At 47.1% G+C, this 24,310-nt stretch overlaps 1 protein-coding gene across 4 annotated transcripts in view; it reads right to left on the bottom strand.

The window, feature by feature from the left end:
• The window catches only part of CDC14A (cell division cycle 14A), a 436,445-nt gene that overhangs the window by 176,720 nt on the left and 235,415 nt on the right, over positions 1–24,310 (bottom strand). For all 4 annotated transcript variants that reach the window (XM_078644521.1, XM_078644501.1, XM_078644511.1 and 1 more), the window contains one exon: positions 16,640–16,706. In XM_078644521.1, the coding sequence (XP_078500647.1) occupies positions 16,640–16,706 (67 nt within the window). The remainder of the gene's footprint in view (positions 1–16,639; positions 16,707–24,310) is intronic.

Below are 24,310 nucleotides of genomic sequence, written 5' to 3'. Positions count from 1 at the left end.
TTGTCCCTAGACGCTCTCTTCCTCATGGTGAGCCGGAGGTGATATCCTGCGTTCCGGGTGGACGACGGCACCCACCTCGGGGTGGCAACGCGGAAGAAGACCCACAGCTGTGCTCAGTCCACGTGGCGCCGCAGGGAGGGGTGCGGACGCGGGCATCTCGGCACACGCTGCCCAGAACCTTCTCGGTGCCCTTTGAGTCAAGGTCCACGCTTGTTGCTGCGATGTCGGGCAACAGAGGGGGTAAGAAAGGTGACCGCACCTTGCCGGATATGTTGAACAGAGTCGCCCCCAGACAGGATAGAACCCAGCCCGCCCCGAGCCCTCCGTCCAGCTCTCGAGGGGCCGAAGGAGGGGAACCTCCAGTGACTCGATCATTTCTGGAGTCGTTGTTTAGCACCCTTAGGGAGGACTTCCAGGCGCTGAAGCAGGAAGTGGCGGGGGAAGTCCGTGAGGTGCGACGAGAGGTCGATTCCCTTGGGGAGCGAGTGACCGTTATGGAAGAATCTGGCCAAACCCATGATGAAGAGATGACGCACCTGCAGCAGGAAGTTCTACGGCTCAGAGACCAGCAAATTGACCTCCAGGCCCACGCAGAAGATCTCGAGAACAGGTCCAGGCGTAACAACATTAGAATTCGGGGCGTTCCTTCTGGAGAAGAAGGGGAAGACGTGGCTGCGTACCTGGGCGGTATGTTTCGTGACATTTTGGGGGAGCCTGGAGACTTTCCGATGAGGATAGACAGAGCACACAGAGTGGGGCCACAGCGACGAGCCTCTGCACCAGCCCCAGATATCTTAGCCTTCCTGCCGGATTTCCCCTTGAAGGAACGAATCCTACGCGAGGCTCGACGTCGGCAACCGCTGAGTTTCCGGAATCATCCAGTAGCGCTGTTTCAGGACTTATCCACGGTCACTCTTCAAAAGCGCAAGTCCTTCAAGATAGCCACAGACTTCTTGAGGGAACACGGCACACAGTACTCCTGGGGCCATCCCTTTCGGCTCATCTTTCGCTGGAACGGCACCCTGCATCAACTCCGGTCCCTTCAGGACACTTGCGAGGTACTGGGGATCACAGCAACAGAAACCGACACTCCTACATCCTCCCAACGACGCGTCACCAGAGATGGGTGGCAGACTATCCGACGGCGCCGGCCCACTGCTTTACCTGCGCGACCGGACTCACCCACGGTCAGAGCTGAAAGGGACGACGCAATATTGATGGTTTCCAGAGACACGTCGTCTGGTGAAGTGGCCCTGACGGCCTGAGCACTCTCCGGGGGGAGATCCTGATGGCCTCATCTTCATAGCAGGTGCGGGGGTTCCGGGAGGGAGGGGGCGGCGGGGGAGTGCAGGAGGTGGCTGGACGTCCACTCGAATAACTTACCACAGACTTGTCCGATAGGGACCGGACTGGGACAATGGTCTTTGTTCAAGGGAAGTTGGGGAAGTGGGGATGTTGGGGTACCGGGTGGGGTGAGGGGGGGAGATGGTTGGGATTGGAGGGAGGGGTTTTGGGGAGCCACGGGTCCAGAAGTTTGGGGTGGAGTGGTTGGGGGTTGGTTTGGTTGGGGGTTGCATGGAGGGGACTTTGGGATTTGTGCTGGGCTGTCAGGTTTAATTGCTATTCCTCCTTTCGCCTCGCATTGCACGCATTGGGTCACGGAATCGGTGCTATTGGGCTACTGCATTTGCTCGGCCTTCTGCCGTTGATCCTCAAGACGATCCTTGCCGCCATGGCCTCATTGCCAGCTATTCTTGTGACGACTATTCATGGCCCTTAAGATAGTTACCCTCAATGTGAAGGGACTGAACAACCCGGTCAAACGTAGGGCGATATTATCCCTCCTTGAGAACGCCCAGGCGGACATTTGTCTTTTACAGGAGACTCACCTCTTGGCCCGGGACTGCCTTAGAATGAGATCACCGAAGTTCCCAGTACAGTTTTTCTCCTCAGGGCCCACTAAGACGGGGGGGGGTTGCTATCCTAGTCTCTAGAAGGTTTAGGGGAGAGGTCCTACACTAAGTTGCGGAGCAGAAGGGGAGGCTCCTAGCTTATAGGGTCAAGCTGGGTTTTTTTTTGTTCACTGTGGGTTCCGTCTATAGCCCGAATGACCGCCAAGACCTCTTCCTACACTCCGCCCTCGAACACATTGCGACTACGCCGGACAGACACATACTCATCGGGGGGGACTTGAATATGGTCTTTGATTCGCTCCTGGACAGATCCACGCAACGACGTCCACACACTGGAGAATTCTCGCAACTGAGTCACTCCCGCCTAGGTGATCTCGATATGCATGATTTATGGAGACGCCTACACCCCACTTCCCGAGCCTATTCTTATTACTCCCATGCGCATAGGACATACGTGCGATTGGATCACATCTTAGTTACGGGGCCGATGGCTGCGCTGGCGACGGCTTCTGACATAGGGGTTCTCTCGTTGTCGGACCACGCCCCGGTGTCGGGTTCCTTTCAACTGCCGCCGGTATCGCCCTCTCGGGGAGTTTGGCGCCTCAGAGACGCCCTGTTGCATAAGCCAGCGGTGGTCAAGCAGATACACGACGCGATTTCTGAATACCGGTCCCATAATGATAATGGGGACACGTCCCGGGCGACACAGTGGGCTGCCTTGAAGGCGGTGCTCCGCGGGGAATTCATCGCCATCTCATCTGCGGAGAATAGTGAACGACAGCAGAAACGGGATGAGCTTACGACCCAGGTGAGGGAGCTGGAGCAAATGCACCAGAGAACAGGGGCCCCCAGAGTTTGGAGGCAGCTTAAGGCGACCCGGAAAATGCTCTCCGCGCTAGATATGGACAGAGCGGAGTATGCGGCGCTGCGCCTGAAGCATGCATATTACACTGGCGGCGACAGGTGCGGCCGCCTCCTGGCGAACAAACTCCGTATGAAGCATCAGCGTATGCTGAGTTATCGACTCCAGGCGGGGCGAAGGCTACGGAGGACCCTCAGATCGCGGAGGGATTCCGCCGATACTATGCCGACTTATACACAGGCGAGCCCCCCTCGGGGTTAGCTGAGGCAGATTACCTGGAATCGGTCGAGCTCCCTGCTCTTACCCCGGAACAGGCGGAATACCTGGAGCGGGACATCCGCCCGGAGGAGGTGATTGCGGCTATCTCCCGGCTTAAGCATGGGAAGGCTCCGGGCCCGGACGGCTATTCCCCACTTTTCTATAAGACGTTCTGTCAGGACCTGGTCCCTCTGTTGACGCGACTCTTTAACTCCTTCGCGGAACCAGGAGCCATTCCTCCGGACTTGCTCTGGGCGACGGTTTCGGTTATTCCCAAACCGGGGAAAGATAAGACCGAGTGCGGCTCTTACCGGCCAATCTCGTTGTTGAACGTGGATCTCAAGCTCTACACGGGGATCCTGGCGACTCGTCTGGCGCAACATCTGCCAGGACTTGTGGACCCGGATCAGGCAGGGTTTGTCCCCGGTCGGCAAACGGTGGACAACACAAAGAGAGTGGTGCACGTCCTGGAAAAGGCCTCCCGCATCCCTGGGGAACGCATGCTATTGTCAGTCGACGCCGAAAAGGCGTTCGACCGAGTGCGTTGGTCTTACCTTGAAAGAGTACTTTGCAAAGTGGGCATAGGGGAGAAATTCTGCACACTTGTATTTAACTGTTACAAGCACCCGGCCGCGGTGGTGCGGGTAAATGGGTGCAGCTCCGACCGCTTTGCGATTGAACGGGGGACCAGGCAGGGATGCCCCCTGTCCCCGCTTCTTTTTGCTCTTTACATGGAGCCGTTTGCCCAGCGGATCAGACAGAACCCGGAGGTGACTGGTGTCCGGATGGGGGGCTACGTTCACACCATTAGCCTGTACGCGGATGACGTGATCTTCATGCTTGAAGACCCGGGGAAGGCACTCCCGGCTTGCATCGCCGAGATGGACACCTTCGCCACGGTGGCGGGCTTCAAAATGAATATGAGGAAATCGTCTCCCGAAGGGGGGGGGAGGAGGGAGTAAGGGGGGTTCGGGGGGAGGGCAAGGAGGGGCAGTTCTGTTGAGGGGGGGATGGTTTTGGGGTCAGTCGTCATCGCTCCTGAGCACTGCATGTGGCTCTACAACGTGTTCTGAGTGGAATGTCTGCAATTCTGATGGCGCTCATGATGTAGAGACTCTGAATAGCATCTCTTGGACGACGAGTTTATGTTGTATGTACTGTTTTCCTCTTATATAACTCTGCAATAAAATGCTTTAAACCTAAAAACAACACAAAAAAAGGCATTGTCATTTACAATGCCAGTAGCTCAAACTCTCGTAAATGCGAGACCTATTGCATTGCAAATGCTTGTTAGGTCTGGCGTTAGACCAGACACTTTGATTTTAGTCAAATGATATACTTATAGTATACCTATTTGTAGGGTCTTTCCGCAAGGTTTCTTCATCCACTGGTCTATTGTAGTCTCATTCACATTTTACTTCCACCCACTACTGCAGAATAAGGAAATGAGCCAACTCTCAGGAGTAGTCCCCTTTAGTGTCGGAGTATTGGCCAAATGTGGGCTTTTTGACGGAACAAAAATGTTTATGTAATAACCTTTTACAAAACCATTAGCAATAAAAACAGTTGGGAAAACTTAAATGTTATCAGTCAAAGGCAGACCTATTGGCTTTGACAATGCTGGTTCCCTTTTGGTCTGAGGTTCCCCTGTATTCTCTACTTATGTGCTTAGGTTGCGTGGCCCCTTTTAAGGAGGGACTGGTCAAACTACAGCTCTGCAACTCCCTGAAACGGAGGCGCGTGCCCATTGGTTTCACTCACCCCGCAGTATTGATGGAGTAAAGCCCCAAGACCTCCTTGCACAGCCACTGGCTGGTGGTGGCATCTGTAGAATTTCTGAGTATATAGGTGATGCTTACTTTCATACCACCTTCAATTAAGACCAGCAGCATCAGGCAAGTGGGCCCCTTCCGTGTGAGTTTTTTTTGTTTTTTTGTTTTTAATCAAAATGGGTTCTCGAGGTGTAACATGCACAGGGAGAGGTATTTTAAAGCAGTCAAGTAAAAGTCTAGACCTCACCGCCATTAAACAGCTGTGGCAGAACCGAAAAGGAGCTGTGTATACACAAATGCCATCAAACAGATTTGGAACGTGACGTGGGCCGCAGTTCCTTCCAGGCGAATTAAGAGATTGATAAATGTTTATAGCAAAGGTTTTCTCCACGTTATTGCTGCTAGAGGGGGTTCAGCATCTTACTGAATCACGGGGTGCACTTCTTCACAAAAAGCTACTAAATATACAGAATTTAAAAACATTTTATAGATGAAATTTGATTTATCTAATGTTAGGACTTGGTGTGGGCCAATATAACCTATTCTTCGCCATCTCAAATGTGGGTTAAAAGAAACCTAAAGAAACTATTTGGTCCTCTTCAGCCTCACAGAATAAACTGCTTTGTAATTCAGTGCTTTGAGTATTCATTATCGCTAGCATCTGGCGTTGTACAACCTAGGTAAGGGGTACGGAACATACATTTAGAAGGGTCCAATGCAGAACAGACTTTCAGGCAAAAACTATTACTTTGCATACAATTAATCTAAATGCAACGTATTAAGAGTAAGTGATAGCCTGAAAATCTGGCATGTACCCAGGCCTTGTGACGTACCAGGAATGGGATGGTAGAACTGATCAGGGTTGCTTTCCCTTCTCCTTTTTCTATGCATCACCACAAAAGACTTCCAAGGTTAGGTTCCAGAAAACACCCAGTGTTTTCCATCATTTCTTTGCATTTTGAAACTTCGGGTGGAAAAGAATGGGGTAGGAGAGGGCACCATGACCTCAAGGCAGTTGTGCACTGGTACCCACAATTTGCTTCTTTACTTTCCCATTGTACCTATGTGGCCATTCCTCTCCAAACAGGATGGCTGTCACCTTAAAAAACAGTGAGAGAAAGTAGCTATCATTAGTGCAGCCCGTGCAGTTGCACCGGGCCCAGAGGTGCAAAGGTCCGCTAAGTCACATTATGGCAGACTTTTTCCACCCAAACTAGGGTGGGGAGATTGTTTCTTGCTTGCATTAGGGCCTAGGGAATCTTTGCAATGCCAATGCCCAGAAAAAGGTCTATAATACTGAAGAGCGGTGCTGCTTTGATATTTTTGTTACCGATATATACCAGTGTATTCATTTTTCTTTAATTTACCCAGAATTTTGTTATTTTCGAAGATAAGCATGCACAGATGTAGTTCAAAGCAGGCAATGAACATTCTGCACCTTTCCAACTCTCAGACTTAACCATCATTTAAGATGCGCTCATTACATATGCACTAACAATTAACTGATTTTAATTAGATCCTCTATCCATGCATTGCCCACTTAATGCCCCATAAGCCTTAGTCGCATAAGGTGACATTGTCATGCTTAAATTAACTGCACATTACTTTCCCGACATTTATGACAATTAACCACACAGTGTCAACTAATACATATACATTAGAACTGATTAAGGTTAACAAAAGACAGACACGTTTAAGGGTTAAAATCTAGATTATCATCACATGGCCAATACACATTGCTTCATATATTTCAGTACACAATCGTCCTTTAGCTTTGGAGTCTAAAGGCCGAGCCATGTGCCCCTCTCCTGGAGGTAATCCACCCACTGGGGCGGAGCGCAGGGCCAACTCCTGCTGCACACAGCCAGAAGGAGTGCACAGCCTGGAACAGGTACATGGAAAGCAAAAGCAGGATATCACAAAAAAACAAGAAAATTACTGGAAAAAAACACAGCTAAATGTTACTAAAGGGTTCAGCGATCACAAATTGGACAAAGCCCTGAAATTACATAACACACTGCGTAGCATGTTTAGCTCTTGGTAGGGCACTTATTTTTCAAGTGCCATTATCAGAGTGCTGTACTGAGCATGGTGAGTGGCGTGAAATGTGGCATGCTTTGGGGGCCATAACTGGAAAAAGTCCGGGGTTTTGTTTCAAATTTTTTCCTAGATTTTGTTCACTAAACCATAACTAACCTATAACGGACAATCAAAACACAGCTATAGGCGTTACTTACAACTGCAGGGGGCAGCAAGGTTTCTAGTGGGAAACATCAGAAGACGAAGCGGGGGTTAGGTTTAGTGAGGAGAGCAGTGGCGGCTGGTGACATTTGAAAGAGGTATGGCGTAATGTGGCTAGGGAGCGAGCTCGACGCTATTGTGTGTGGTTCGAGAACATTTTGAAAAAAGAGCCGGCCAATGGTGCATTTTCAAGCACATTTCAAAAAAGCAAGAACGTGAATAAATCATTCTATATACTCGCACCTTTAATCTTCTCATCCATTATCTTTCATTCTTTCCGTCATCACTCTTACTCCTTCCTATAACCTTGCACATAATCCTACTTGCGCTTAATCATATTTCACATCTCTATTTACTCTTAGTCCTACAGTTACTTCTACTTACTCATACTTACACAAATTTGCACCTACTCAGTCCTATTTACACCAAACCATACTTCTAATTAGTCCTACACTTCTTACTCCTTTTCTTGCTTATTCCTCTTCTTACTACTATGCTGACACTTCACCGCAAATACAAAATGTAATAGCAGTGAAGGCTCGCAAATGATACCAAATGTAAACTGCCCAACTAGAAAAGTACTGACTAGCTGTAACCTGACTGAGGCAGAATCCAACTTATGCGTATCATAGTACTAGGAAAACAATTTTGGTGAACATAATAAACGGTTTTAAAAGAAGCACGCTACTCTTTGTTCTAAAACAGAATGTAAATTAATTACATCCCGTTTTGGAAACAAGAGTGATTGTGCTTCTTTTAAAACAGTTTACCAAATTTGTTTTTCTAGTAATAGGAGGTAATGGGGTATGAAAAATACTTTTAACCCCTCATAGTATTACTATTAAACACTCACTTTTGCTATCAAAATTGCGCAAACTTGTTCTCCCTGACCCAGATTACCTAAAATAGTTCGCTTTATTGTTAATGATGTCAAAATTAGTTGGTTTCATGCTCCACATGTGCACATATTTCTTCAACTCCATTTTTGATGTGTAAATGGCCACCACCGTTGTGTTTTTAAAAGTGAACATGCTCAAAAGTGCAAAGCTTACATGCGGGAATATTCTCTTTCCAGTGAGGAAAGAGACCCCGCTCCCTGCACTGATAGTGAATTAGTGCAATATGTGCAGGACAGGATAAAAAGATGAGCATTCACACCCCCAAACCACTAACCTTTGCTGTGGTCGACAAAGAGGTCCCTTTGAAAATGTGTACGACAAACTGTGCCGAAACGCACCGATCACAGTTACACTCGTTCCCAAATTGTCCCATTATTAGGATGGTGCTATTCCAAACATCCTGGAGGAGTCTACCTACTAAGCATAATCTTCGTGGGCGAGGAAATGCGCACGGAGCAGTTTTCACTTTTTTGCATGCACTCAATTTTATGTTATTTACAGTGCGAATTCAGTACTCTCATATTTACACCCTTCACTAAGGCTAGACGAATTTTTATTACAATATATATATATATATATATATATATATATATATCCAAGAAAAACAAAGTTCGTCTTGCGCTCTCGGGTAATCAGACAAAGGAATCCAGAGTGTAATATCAGCAGTTTATTACACAACGCGTTTCAGCATAGAAGCCTTGTTCACGTGTAACACAACACAAGTGACTCCGGTATTTAAACAAAAGTTTCAGCGTGGTCAATTACCAACATAAGCGTAGGACTATTAAACAAAATGTGTAAAAGGATGGCAGACATGTTGGAATGGTAACATCAACATCATAACGCTCTCTGTAGACATCATATGTACAAAGGAATAACTGTACAGCGAAATAAATGTATAATACACAACGTCAACTGAAAAATGATTATTGTTAGGTAGTTTTAGATATTTAATCCTGACTAGTTATTGGTTTTACGCTCGATAATTGACAGGGTCATACACGTTAAACTGTTTCCTAAACGAAGGGTTTACAGCTAGATCTACATTTGACCAGGATACAGTCTGATCTACTGCAGATTATATTTTGATTCCGCATGACATATACAGCTGAATATTGTTCTAAACTAGACAGTGATGTGACTATTTGTGCAACAGGTCAGCCATTTGTTTTGCTTATTAAATCTATACTCTTGGTGAGCGCATAGCGTAAAACCAATAACTAGTCAGGATTAAATATCTAAAACTACCTAACAATAATCATTTTTCAGTTGACGTTGTGTATTATACATTTATTTCGCTGTACAGTTATTCCTTTGTACATATGATGTCTACAGAGAGCGTTATGATGTTGATGTTACCATTCCAACATGTCTGCCATCCTTTTACACATTTTGTTTACTAGTCCTACGCTTATGTTGGTAATTGACCACGCTGAAACTTTTGTTTAAATACCGGAGTCACTTCTGTTGTGTTACACGTGAACAAGGCTTCTATGCTGAAACGCGTTGTGTAATAAACTGCTGATATTACACTCTGGATTCCTTTGTCTGATTACCCGAGAGCGCAAGACGAACTTTGTTTTTCTTGGATATTGACTAAACCGGATTGCTTCGCCGGTATCTGCGCCAACTCCCATGGGTCCCAGCACCCCGGAAGAAGCGTTTCTCCTTTTTGTATGTATATATATATATATATATATATATATATATATATATATTCCATTTATACCATCTTAATAATTCATGAGCATTCAATTAAAGGTGTAAACTAGCTGAAATCTTAATAGCCCCTCAATAAATATCTGATCGCAGAGGTGATATTGTGTAAAACGGCCAGGGAGCGGGATAGGGTGGGCCCGGGGGCGAGAAAATCACCTTTGTGGTGATGCGGGCCTAGGCCCGCATGCTAGAATGAAGGACGACACAGGACACCAGTTAGGGGTAGTAACTTCTGGCCTCGAGCACGTGTGCTCGGCCTCTTTTATTAACAGCGTCACCTGACCCAGTGACGTCTGTGGTGGGTGGGTGTTCAGTGTATGGCTACATGAAAACAACTAGACTGTGTCCCTGCAGGACACTACATTCCTCCCAAAGTTTAAGGAAAAGAAAAATGAATGTCCAACCTGCAAGAAAACAGAACAGAAAAATATAGCCCCACTGCATTCGCTTCTGGGGATCGGCTGCATTCTGGACTGCAAAGTCAATCAGATGAGCTTTACCTCAGCGGTGTACTTCAGATCATCCTTGTCTTGCTGCGTTGGTTCTTCTGAAGAGTGTTCATTCCTTGGATCATCGGGAGCAGAATGGATGTGACTCTTGAGGGGTCTCGCAGGTGTTCCAAGCCCGGTGGATGACAAGGCTTGTTGGTTGCTGGAGACGACTACGGCACCAGAGGTCTTTCCTTGGATTCGCTGGCCTGGGTGCTTTCGCACCTCCTGCTGGCCAAGTACCTTCAGACGTGCCTTTCTCGCCTGACTCCTCTCTCACTGGAGCATGGAAGACTGGCCTCTCGCGCTTGGACTCTCCTCTCACTAGAGTTGCTGGGAGGACCCTCTTGCTGGACACGATGGGACCGGATGGACCATGCGGGGCTTCGCATGAGCCGCGCAGAGGCGTCGCTGAGCAACTTCCAATGGACTCACTGCCAAGTCGCTCATGTTGCCCTCGGAGGTATTGATGTCACTAGCCAGTATGGTCTTGCCGTTAGGACATGGGTCTAGTGCCTTCATCAGACCGTTTCTCGGTGACAGGTGTTCGCCTGGGGTCTTCGTGCTTCCTGTTGCCTGTCGTGGAGCTGCCGCTGCTGCACCTCTCCTATACAGATTCCTCTCTCACAGGAGTTCCGCCAAGGCCCTTGTCCCCTGGACTGCCACGTGACCGTGTGGGCTGTGCGGGTCGCTGTGGGACTTCAGACAAGGCCACAGTCGAGTCTTGTGTAGTCCACAAGGGTGGATCGTCTAGTGCTCGGGTATGCTCTGCTTCGACAAGTTCCAGGTTCACTGGACACCTCTATGGTTCTTCGGTGGGTGGTCTCCTCAACTGCAGGTTGTCAGGATTACTGGGATCCATACGGGTGATGCGATGCTCCTTGGACAGCACCGATGTTCCTGTGTGCTGAGTGTGGTTCTCTCTCTTCCTCTGTGGAGTGATGTTGTGTTACTCCGTCCTTCCTCTTCGTTCTCTTTCCTCGACGCAAATCAGTCTTCTTTCTTGCTTGCTCCTTCTAACCAAGCTTCACCATGTAGCGGGCCCTTTACATGTTTTCCTCCTGGTCTTGTCCGCGCAAGGGGACACTGTCTTCACTTGGTTTGGTGACTAGACCTGCCGTCGTATCTTCCTTTTACTTGATCACTTCTTTTGCTTTCCATCAGGAGAACTCTTCCTTGGTCATCAGGTTTCTTTGGCTCTAAGGTTCCTCCTTCAGTGGCATTTCTGCAATTATCTGGCGAATTGTCTTCTTGTCTTCTTTTCCTTCTTTGTGGCGTCGCGCCCTTATTCCCCCTGTTCCATCTCGCGACGCGGTCTGGTCACTGTGCTGTCTTGGTCTTCCCAAACCGTCTTCTCCAGGCGGCGTGCACTCCACCTGTTTCTCTCTGGTCTGGGCATGGCTCTCCGACACTGATCTTCTCTTCTTGTGACTGGACCGGTCGGCGCAATCTTCACTGTTGCTTCTTCTTTTGGCGACCAGACTGGGTGGTCGGCTCTTTGCTTGGATGCGACTGTTTGGTGGGTTGGCTTCATCTTTGACATGAGGCTTCATGCTTCTAGCGTTAGCGGGCTTCATCGGCGCTGTGGTGGTTCCGTTGCCACTCTTTGTGCCTTCACTTGGGCATGCCGTCATGTTTGCTGATGATGGTGCTCTGGTGGCTGTGAGACGTCGCTGCCTCACTCTAGGACCTTTGTGTGCTGTCCTGTGGCATTGACGGGTCGCTATGCAGCGTCGCTCTGGCGCTCTTGCGCTCTTGGCACGTTCCGGCGCAGTGCTGCGCTGTCCTGACGTGGAGTTCTTGTGCTTAGTCTGTCCCCCTAAGCCCGGGGTAAGGTCCTGGCATCACTGCGGTCGGCATTGCAGGACATTCTTTGGTGCATTCTTGGCTGTACGTGGTGGTACTTCCTGTGAGTGTCGTGGGGTAGCAGGACACTTGTGCACTATATCGCGCATGCAACTGTCTTCACTGTCCAAAACTGCTTTTCTTTTCGTCCTGGGGATTGGGTGCTTCTATTGTCGTTGTGGGGCCAGTCGGAAGTTTCCGTGACTTGAGTTCGGGCCGGTTGCTGCCCTTTGTCATCTCTTCGCGGCAATCCCTGTGCGTCTGGTTGTTGCAGGCTTGCTTGCTGCATCAGGCGCAGGACCGCCTGGTGTCTATCCGATGGCAGTATATTGGGCTGTAGTCCCGTAGTAACCTCTGACTCTTGACTTTCTTCCTTCCAGGTTTCTTTTGTTCATGCAGGGCCTGCTCCTCTTGGACTGAGCAGGAGGTGGGGGGTGGGGGGGGGGGGAGCGTGCGGGTGTGGAGCTCTTGTGCTCCTGTCACGTTCCTCGCGGCTCCTGGCACGGTTCTGTGCTTCTGGCGCGTTCCTGTGCCGTCTCCTGATTGGTTTAGGTGCAACCTACCCTGGACTTGATTGCAGGTAATGTGTTGCAATGTGCAGTCTCCGTGCTTCGCTTTGAACCTGGTATTTCCCTGGCTGCTTTGGATCTGTGGCTGTGGCACTTGGATTGTCAAACGCTTGTTGCAGAGTTAGTTGTGGCTTGTCAGTGCAGTTCCGCGATTAGCCAGTGTTGCTTTGTTTCTAGAGGCGTTCTCAGCTCCTTCCCTGTCCTCTGCCAGTGCTTGTTGTTGTTTCCAAACATGGGCTGCACTAATATTTTGTGGCCACTAGATGGCAGGGTAGCCCCTCGGTGGGCAACGGCAGTCTTTACCTACGTTGTATGCCTTCCTGTTCTATGCCGGTGCTGGGCCCTAGTGCAATTGGGGAAAACCAGGGCACCGGGACCTCAGTAAGTGCTTTCCACCTTTTGTTCCACTTGCCAGCACTGGTGCACTCGCACTTGCCCTTGGTGTTCTTTGCCGTTCACAGCAGGCTCCTCACACTCCCTGGCGCGGGGACACGAGCCTCAGGCCGGCGCGGCATGGTCTCCATGCCCTCTTCTGCTTGTCTTCACCCTCCGTTACCCACTCAAACAGGGAGCAGCCGCTTTTTTCGCTCTCAGGCGTGGAGCGAGGCAGGCGATCGCCGCTAGACAGCTTCTCTTGTTTCTGTTGGGCCGGCTGCGCAGGGGTGTCACGATATCGCATTTACCGGCTGCGGGCCGTACGCTGGTTGCACGTTTCTCCACCCTGCCGCCGCAGCCTTGCACATCACAAACGGCGCAGGGTGGGGAGTATTTGGTGCTTTACTGCGGATGGGCTCCGCTGATGATGTGGCTTATCGCGGGTGGGCTCCGCTTTGTTTATAAGGCGCCCGGCAGCTTACTTCATGCTGCGGGCTCACTCTCCCCACCGCGGTAGCAGCTACAGTTGCACGCTGTGCGGCGGGCGGAGGTCGCTGCAGGCAGGCTGCGGGTGGGCTCCGCGAGTCTTGCTTTATTGCAGGGACAATGTCTGGCACCACTCGTACTGTTTGGGGGACAGTTTATGTTTATAGCGGGTGGGCTCCGCTTTCGGTGCTGGTCACGGGCTCACCTTCGGCCGACGGGCCTTTTCACTGCGTGGGTGGACTCCGCTTCGGTCACCACGCGGTGGGGCCTCACTTGCGGCCGACGCAGGTGGGCTCCGGTCGGTCCGCTTCTTCCCGGGCACTTCGGGACGCGCCTCCACGTGGCGCTCAGTTGCGGCCGGCACAGGTGGGCTCTGGTCGGTCCGCTGCACTTTCTCCTCGCGCAGGGAGGCGCACGCTGGGCATGGAGATGCGGGGCGGGCTCCCGGTCGCCTCCTCCTTGGTCGTGTCGGCCCGGTGCTTGGCTCACGTCCTGCTGGCCTCCGTTGGAGGTCACTTGCCGTTGGGGGGACTGCTCATGGCACAGCAGCACTCTCCTTCTTTTCCCCCCAACGTTTAGGCTGGTGCACGCATGGGCACCGGCTCCGCCTCGTCGCCATTGTGGTGATGTGGGCCTAGGCCCGCATGCTAGAATGAAGGACGACACAGGACACCAGTTAGGGGTAGTAACTTCTGGCCTCGAGCACGTGTGCTCGGCCTCTTTTATTAACAGCGTCACCTGACCCAGTGACGTCTGTGGTGGGTGGGTGTTCAGTGTATGGCTACATGAAAACAACTAGACTGTGTCCTGGCAGAACACTAAAACCTTGACACAAAGTGCCTCGGCTTCTCTTTTGCCTCTCAAAAATAGTTATTTGGAACCTGATTAACACCAGGATTATATTCGATTTAAAAAGTGATAGTTTACAGTTTCTCTCCTTGTCTAAGCTCGCAAAGCACAGGGGCCTCCAGCAGGTCGGACAGGGAGTTGTAGAAGACTTTTCTTTGTTTTTGAAAGTCGAATTCAGAGCTCTTCTCATGGGCTTTCTAAAGGCCAGTACTTTGGCATCGCTGCGGGTACTGGGCCGCTGCTGGTACATGCAGCGCAGGTCCTTTGTATTGTAAGAATTGCTCGCCAGAAACGCGTGGGGGGTTTGCCATCATTCAACTTTTGTCATGGTTACATGCATCTTCGCATTTTAGTGAAACCATTACAGGATATTAAATATGCGTTAAATGCCGTACCCTTGCAAATGTTTAAGGTGGAGTTTAACCTCTCGCTGAGCGCAGGGGGAGTTTTTATGTTGAGGTTTCCTTCGGCATTTCACTCATATTTAGTATCCTGTAATGGTTTCACTAAAATGCGAAGACGCATGTAACCATGACAAAAGTTGAATCATGGCAAACCCCCCACGCGTTTCTGGCGAGCAATTCTTACAAAACAAAGGATCTGCGCTGCATGTACCAGCAGCGGCCCAGTACCAGCAGCGATGCCGAAGTACTGGCCTTTAGAAAGCACCAGTCGCGGCCGTCATGACGGGCGGGGGAGAGAGGGGGTGGAAATGGGGTCCTTGGGGGGAATGGTAGGAGGCGGAAGGGGTTTGTTTAATTAAAAAATATATATAAAGTAAAACTTAACTTACCTTCCTGGGCTACTGCCACCTCAGTTTCTGGATGGTCCGAATCCTGACTCCCGCCCTGACTTTTCCAATTCCTGCATAGTCATCAGCCAGGAAAGGCAGCCTCCCTCCCTCCCGCCAATGAAAACGCTGCTATGGCAGCGTTGTGATTGGTGAGGCGCATTGGAGCGCGCCCCATCAGGGCCATTTTCCCCATGTAGTTTGCTGAATGCAGCAGGCTACATAGAGAACAAGGGAGAGTGAGAGGTCCAGCTCGAGGGCAGGGTGGGAGTGGCTTGCCCACTGTTGTTCATACTGAATGTTTGGTCGGCCCCAGGGCTGACCAAACAGTCAGTATGCACAACAGTGGGCAAGCCACTCCCACCCTGCCCTCGAAAAGGACCACCCCCCAACGAGGCACTTCTGCTTTCTCGTGGTGCGAGAAAACAGAAGCATAAAATGGTAGTTATTGCCATTTATGTTTCTGCCTTCTCGCACTGCGAGAAAGCAGTGTGGGAACGCCCCCCACGCTCCAATAGGGGAGCCGCCACTGCAGGAGAGAGAGCTTTGGCTCCACTGCCATCATGAAGTGCATTTCTTACTATAAACATTACCTTTTAAACATTTTTAAGGACCTGTTTTTGAAAGATATCCTGTAAAGAACCAATATAATCAACAACCCATGAAGGAGGAAGACGAGAAACTCCTCAGAAAAAATTATATCCAAAGTTGTACGATTCACTATAACAAAATTAATGTAGCACATTAGGGCTTTGGGAGGGGCGGCCGGCCAGCCAGCGGTAGGCCTGCTCCTCCTGGGGGGTTTTGGGCCGGGGGGCAGCCAGCAACTCAGTTAGGCCAGTTGGGCTTTGTGGGCTCCTTTTGGGCTGAGTGGGCTATCTTTGGGCTTGTGGCATATTTAGCCGGCCATTTTGGGGAGCTACCCACCATTTTGGTGGTAGTGACCCAGCAGCCGGTTGTAGGTGTACTGGGGCATTTTTATTTTCCCTCCCAACCGCCCTTTTTTGCATGGTTAGTTTTCTTTTTTGGGTTGTAACTAGTTATTGGACGTTGCAAGCTGTGGCTTGGCGAGGTGGTTTTGTTGAGAACGGGTGCATGGGGGGTACATTGTATGGGTTTTTTTGTCGCTGGAGCAGGTGCTGGTGTGTTTGTACAGGCCTTTGTAGTGGCGTTTTTCCTAAGTACTGGGGGGGATTTTAGGAGGTCTGGTTTACAATTGGGGTAGATACAAAAAGTTATACAGTTAGGTAGTTAGGAAAGTTGGAAATTCCAAGTTGGTGTTTATAATTGTTTGCAGGGGGGAACCATGTTTAGGGGAGGGGGTGGGGGTATGTTAGGAAGTATATATTTAGTGAGGTTTAGTTTTGCACGGCACAGGCCAAGGCAATTTATTTGTAAGGTGCACCGGTTTCCAATAAAGCGGCCTTTTACACACCAACAACCTGGTCTGTGGTATGTGCTGCCCCCCCTCCCGATGTGGGCCCAAATTTCTCTAAAGAACTCATCAACTTTTGTATGTTCAAACTTTGGAAAAGATGAGCATGATTTACTGGATGATTTATTCCAGTCATACCTTCCTTAGTCCTTGCAAACAGTCCAGTATAGTGAGGTTATACGTGCAGATTCCAAATGAGGCATCTCTGAAAATGAAAAAAATATATACATTTTACAAAAAATAACACAGAATAGTACAAAATAACCGTGCACACTATACCATCTGTGTTACATACTTAGTCAGTGGAGGGTAGATCTCTGAATCAGTCCCTGATAAACTGGATTAATTTTCAAAGTAGGATAACGAACCGCATTATACTACAATACAACTACTAATGAGAAGAGAAGCAAAAACCACAAACACTGCCAGGGTCTGTGCTGCCGAGCAAACGGAGAAAAAACATTTATACAGCCTAGTGAACTAGCAATTCCTAGCCAAATACGGCAGAGGGCAAAGATTGCATTTTATTTATTTATTTACAAATTACAATCTTAGATTAAAAAGACACAGAAACGGACTGCCTCTGAAAATTTGGACTAATTTTGACCAACATTTGAAAATTTAGGTTAAGTGATTGAAATAAGAAGTAAAGATTGGCTAAGGGCCATATACCTGAACTAGGAGTAGTTCAATAACATTCTCAATGTATTTAATATTGCCAAATACCAAGGAATTCCACGTCATTAAGACAAGATTGCCGACCGATTGTCTTCATAGTTGATGGAACATCATGGTAACTTTCAATATCCCCATTAGATACATTTGCTAGCATTTTCATTTTGTATTACTCATCCATAAAATATATTTCACAAGGATAAAAAGTAGCATAAGAAAATAAACTCAAATTCTCTACATGTGCACCTTTTAGAAGCAGTATGCTATTCCAGTTGATCATTTAAAAACATGAAGTTTAGCATTCGCTAACAAAATGCTAGAGTAAAATTGGTTCGTGGCACTGTAGTAGTTCACAGAAGGGTCATTACAAAGCAACTTTGTAACCAGCTGGAGAATATTAAATTTTGTCTGACGAGTGACTGTAAAAAAAGCACAGGAGGGCTAGGCAGACCTGTCTGTCTTTAAACTTTGTTTTTACAAGGTGGAAATGTGTTTGGGTTTTTAGCCAACATGGCACGAGTGCCTGTAGGTACTTTGCAATATTATGACTCACCTGTAGAAAATTACAAGCAACTAGTGAGGTTTTATTCGGTTTGCTATTGAGTGATGACGCCAGAACTCGTTAGTACTTAGAAAATGACAGACAGGCGTTGAATGGATCATAAACTGTCGCATGTATTATATATACCACTACATATGTGGAACATATAACTATAAAGCTATATGGAATTACTTATTCAATAATAAATACTGAATATCAATAATAAAGACAGACAAGGAAACATGGGAATGTATTTTTAACATACAAATGAAGAATACAATTTTGCAAACAATATATTATTATCTAGGTCATGATATAAAGTAAAAAAAAAAAACATGACTTTTGCCCTGGTAGAAGTCCTATTATTTTAGCTGGCTACTTAGAGGTAAGTAGATGTGGATGAGAACTACTTCGAAATGGAAGATGGCTCTTCAATACACAAAATGTTTCTAGGAACAGTAAATTTCTCCTCATACAATATAACTATAAGGCCAACTGCGTTATTTAGTAAAACGGGCACTGTATCTAGGACAGAGTTGTCCTAGAAACACATCCGATACAGCAAACGAAATATGCAGGGTATAGAAATGTGATGTATACTTACTGGACGAAGGGTAATGCAGAAGAAAGCTTTTACAGGAAGATGGGCACTGCACTCACCTAAGATGCATCTCACCAGGTTCACAGACATTTTTTCAGGCTTGTTTGGAATTTCAGTTCACAACTAAATGCATTCTGGGTGTTGTAGTTTCGGTTTGTTTTCATTAAACGCGTTCGAATTATGCACTGGATCCCAAAGATTCTTAGATTAAATGCCCAAGACTGGAAACACTATCCATGTTGTCTTGGAGTGAGATGGTCACCCTAGTTTAATAGGGCTCCTGCCATAGAGGAACGGCAAGAAGAGTTCAATATACAAAAAACTGCATTGTTAGCAAAAGAGGGCAATGACCTGGATGGCACACAGTTGACCTCCATTTGGATTTAACAGCAATCAACAAATTAGCCATCACAGAGCTACTTGTACGGATTAAATTATGAAACTGTTAATACGGGAACACTCATAGAAGCACAACCCAAAAATCAAGATGAAGGACTAGTCCATGTTGGTATACTCCAGACTGATGGTCACTGTAGGCACTGCCTAAACCATCAGAAAGCTCTGTGACAAGCTATGCTATGTAAGATGGACATGGTCTGTATCAGTCTCTGGGTTGGAAAGTCAATAAATCAACATTACACACTACTTATCACAACAGTTGAAGATTGACCAGGGCAGATGATAATTCACAAGAGAAAGTCATACATTTCGCTACTGCCATCTCTCAAAAGTGGTTCTCCACTCATCGAACTTCCCCCAGCCCCACCCCTGACTATAGGATACGCTTTGTTAAAGCCACAATGAATGAGAGAGTAACTCAAGATGCCAGGAAAAGCCAATTGTTAAAGGTGATGGAAGATCTCAGGTTTTGCTATGCATGAGTTACCAGAGTGTCGACCCCACCACCACCACCAACTGTCTCATATACCTTAGGTGAAGGGGTGAAAAAAGGAGGAAGGTTAAAAGGCAGCCGCACAGCTACAACAGGTCTTCTGCTACCTACTCCGGCCTCAAACAAACATACCTCATATCCTGCCACCTCCACCATGGCTTTCCCAGTTCACAAGCATACCTGTCCTGCCATCTTCTTTCATGAATCCACTGCCCAATGCTCTCCCAAAATCACAGTTTAAACTCTTAGCTGACTTCTACTCGCACAAAACAACGGACCTCATGTAGTTAAATTACATGGTGCTTTTTAAACGAGCTAAGCGGAGGAAAAGGCTTGCTGAATTTGGTAGACTATGATGAATGCCAAGCATTCAGAATGCATGACAAGTGAGAATTACACTGGCAGAGATACCATTTTAAAGAATAACAATAACTGAAGCTTGGAAGTACAGCAATGACTCAGTATGACCAATTGGCTTATGGGGGGGCTGTAATCTGCATCCAGTACATCTTGTTACTTGACATTGGAAAAGAGGTGGCCAGTACACAGCAACATCCCTGCGCAAACCAGCACAGCATCTACCAGCTTAAAGAATGACCAGACATGAACTTCTAATTTAAGGAGACAGAATTGGGACTGTATACGCCACAAGATGTTCTAGGTCATTAGGTTGGCTTCTCAAGGAGTGATCCATCTAATGCTAGCGGTAGCATCTGAAGGGAAATGTGGTGTTTTTTGAAGACGGTGAGCATACCATGTCAAATAAATAAGTACAATACAGATATGTCCTCATTTCATCTCCAACAGCCGGTGATTAAATCAACTTGTGCACGCTGCCAACATGTGGGAAAGAAAACTGTCCCAATAAATAGTCTTAAAAATGCAGAGTGCCACAAAATATGCCTGCTGCAGTCCAGGGCTGCTCTCTGCAGGGGGGTGTGAAGAGCTGTGTACTATATAGTACCACCACCCCAATGGCGGTCTTGAGCATTCATTATTAGATCAAACTGAATGGAAGAGTAACAACATACGGAATATATAAAATCAGGATCAGTTTGACACAAAGCCCCCAAGGACTGACTACATCTTTTGTAGGCCCTGACTCCATCTTGGCCACTGGAGGGCCCCATCACTCTTAAACAATGGAAGTAAACATATTTTTTTATTTATGCAGAATCATTGTTATGTCTACCATTAGACGCAGATGTCGTTCGACCAGATCTTTCTATGACTGTTGAAAGCGTCAAGCCATCCGATTGATGATAGATACAACGTCTGATGAGCCATTCGTCTGGATCAAATGTCTATTCTTCACCAGGTCAAGGTTAAATAAGAACAGAGACACATTTAACCAAAATAAAGTAATCTGAATTGACGTCCATTTACCTTATATGTTCATAAGGAAATGTCTCAGATGCACACCTCGATACACAATCTAGGTCACACATTCCTAAACTTATGTCAGAAATTCCAATTTCTGATAAGAATTAGCCTATACGGGCTGCTACTTGACCACTCGTTTGCGGTTTAAAGGGAATAGACTTCATGCTTCTGCTCATAAAGACAGCCTTTGCTGTTACCAAGGCATGCTGTGTGTCCCTTCTACCTAAGAAGCTCTAGACAGCAAGTTGCTCTGCCCTCCTTGCTCTCTTTGTATAGCGCACAGAAGTAGGCGTTTGGGTGTTAGGTTTTAGATGACATTTTAAAATATGCTAGAAATATTAATTTTATTCTTGTTATTTATAACATGCCTTTTTGCAGTTTTTATAATATTCTATGTTGTTGTTTTAGATGTACTGAGAAATATTGTTCCTGTACTAATAAATACTTTTATTTTAAAAGTGGTAATTCTTCTCAGTATAGTGTCATACTTTGAATAACAAAATACACAAGATGATGGACGGAATGTTGCACAATGGCAAAACATTCACCCCCAGTCACAGATCTGGGTTTAATCCATCGGTTTTTTGCTCACCAAGCCACCCCTTGCTCAATAAGCCACTGGAGTCAAGCTATCCTGGCTGAAGATGGCTGATAGCCAGAAACCGGTCCTAGGATGCTTGATTCCGGTCCAGGAAAGACATGGCTTGGCAGTTCGGGCTGGACTGTTCCCATGAGGCACAGGGTCAAGACTGATTTGCATATGGCCATGTCTAACTGGGGTGGCTTGGTGAGCAAAATAACAATGGATTACACCCAGATCTGTGACTGGGGGTGAATGTTTTGCCATTGTACAACATTCCGTCCATTATCTTGTGTGTTTTGCTGTTCACCCTATGTGGGAAGGGTATGCCCAGACGTGGGTCCCTTGCTCAATAAGCCACTAGAGTCAAGCTATCCTGGCTGAAGACGGCTGATAGGTAAAAATAATGAGGTACCCCTTTAAATTAAAATCAAGGGAAGTAGGGTTAACCAACCAATAAACAAAGGATATTCCCTTGAAAAATATTCAGTGAAACAATTTGAAACTCCAAGCAAGTAGTTCAATACATAAAATCAACAACAATTATGCAAAAAAAAAAATTTTGTATTACAATTTATTAAATTACACAATTTATTTAAAATACCAAGTGGACAATAGCACCACTTACACAAATAAAAACAGTTAAAAAAATTAATAAGACAAATGATCAAAATACATGGGATTCAAGATTGACCTGCAAAATTGAAACAAATTACAAGGACAGACAACAGTGAGACATTCAATTGTGCAATACTGAGTGTATATTCAAACTCTATCCGACCCCCATATGTTATGCACAGTCTATTAATGTGTCAACACAGGTGTCCGAGTTGAAGAATTATACTATGAAATGCGTCGACGCGTTGCGGTTTCCACAGTGCCCCTGATCCTTTTATGGGAGTGTTAGTAATCCAAAAGTAATACTCCTATGTCAATTACACATCGAACAGCATCTTGTAGGGCTACAATAACCGGTCTTCCTGTTTCATCGTTGGTGCATTGAACCAAGTTCACCAGTACCCCCACAGGTGGGAAAGCACATCTTGTAGAGTTACACCTAAATCATAATTTACACACGTTTTTAAGAGATTATGGATTAGCGCGCATACAGTATATTTACTAAAATATACCTTAAATGACATCAACCAACAAAAATATAACCATGAATCTCTAAAGTACCTAAGAAAAACCTATGCATTTGATCTGTAACTATAAGATGTCCAATTGGCTTTGCAAGCACACACTAGTGCTGGTCATACTGTCCAATAAACCCATTTATGCTATAGGGTAAAGTTATAGTAATTTCATACAAAATAAGACTACATTCAGAACATATGACCCTCTAAAAGATACACATATTAAGTGGACATGAAATCCTGACTAGTCCTTAGCTCTCATCTGTCCTAATCTACAATGACTTCCAACAGAACTACAGACTGATAAATAAACACACTTGCACCATAACTAGTAATAATGGCATTGCCATCTAAGCCATCTCCTCTTTTGTGATGCCAAAAATTGCTATTTTTTCGAAAAACAGAACTTTGCTGGAAGCTTAGTAGCACAGCTCTGCTTTGCCAATACATTGGCCAAACCTAAACAAAAACTGTTAACTTGATTGGGCTCTTAGCACACCCATTCCTTCAGCTCATGATTGATAATTCCAACTAATAATTCCCTTCTTTTGATTGGAACATTATGAACTTTAGATATCATGATAAATGGCTCGACAGCCATCGATTTTGGAGATAGTAAGGAGTTAAAAGATTAGATGTGAAAGGGTTTTTGCTTCTGTACCACGCAGTAAATCCATTGTTCAAACACTATGCAACTGCAACAAAATGGCAGGATTATCAAGGCATGAGAAGACAAGCGCTTTTGGCTAGTGAACAATCAGTGACTTTGCGCCAAAACAGGTGCCAAGCTCTCTGAAGTTAGGCCTCCAAGATCATCTATCTGATGTGGAAGATGTTTCAAACAGAAATAATTTACTATAGGAAAGAAAAAAGACCACCACTTCGCACATCAATCTTCAGTGGGCAAAGAAGTAAGTGTGGAAACAAGCATTGTAAAGGTACAGTAGTAGGGCCTCCTTTTCAGAGCAGCAACAATGGGACAGACGTGAGCCAACGATGTAAACCGCTTTGCTGTTGCTGGAAGTCACAAATCATGCCATACAAAGAACACTAACAGGATACCCTTTTTGGCAGTTCGAGCTGGACTGTTCCCATGAGGCACAGGGTCAAGACTGATTTGCACATGGCCATGTCTGAACTGGGGTGGCGAGGTGAACAAAATAACGATGGATTAAACCCAGATCTGTGACTGGGGGTGAATGTTTTGCAAATGTGCAACATTCTGTCCATCACCTTGTGTGTTTTGCTGCCCTTTTCAGGTCTCGCCTGAGACAGCGCATCGAGACATTTAGTAAGTGGCTTTTAAAAGCGCCACCAGAGGCTTTTGCTGGCCTACAGCTTGCGTTCACGAGCTTGTGCACAGCTGCCATCTGTGTTTTTATTGCTGTAATCAGGCTCCTCTGCTTGCACTACCCCCCTCCCTTTTCCCCCTCCCTGCTGGTCAGCTTCATTTGTGTCTTCTAGCTGTGAATCATGCTCCTCTGCTCGCACTACCCCCTCCCCCGTCCCTCTTCATCAGTTTAATTTGTGTCTTCTATCACTGTGAATGCTCTTGCTTCCACCAAGCACACACACCATCAGTCGTCAGTACACGCTTCCACCAGGCGCACACACCACCAGCCGTCAGTGCACGCTTCCACCAGGCACACACACTACCAGCCGTCACACACTACCGGCCGTTGGTACACGCTTCCACCAGGCACACACCACCAGCCGTCGGTGCATGCTTTCACCAGGCACACGCACCACCAGCCATTAGTGCACGCTTTCACCAAGCACATGCACCGCCAGTCGTCAGTGCACGCTTTCACCAGGCACACACATCACCAGCCGTCAGTGCATGATTTCACCAGGCACACACACTACCAGCCGTCAGTGCACGCTTTCACGGGGCACACACACCACCAGCCGTGAGTGCACGCTTCCACCAGGCACACACACCACCAGGCATCAGTGCACGCTTCCACCAGGCATACCACCACCAGCCGCCGGTGCACGCTT

Source organism: Lissotriton helveticus, chromosome 1_1 (genome assembly GCF_964261635.1).
Source record: "Lissotriton helveticus chromosome 1_1, aLisHel1.1, whole genome shotgun sequence".
In the NCBI taxonomy this organism is placed as follows: Eukaryota; Metazoa; Chordata; class Amphibia; order Caudata; family Salamandridae; genus Lissotriton; species Lissotriton helveticus.
This window is presented reverse-complemented; position numbering and strand designations above follow the sequence as displayed.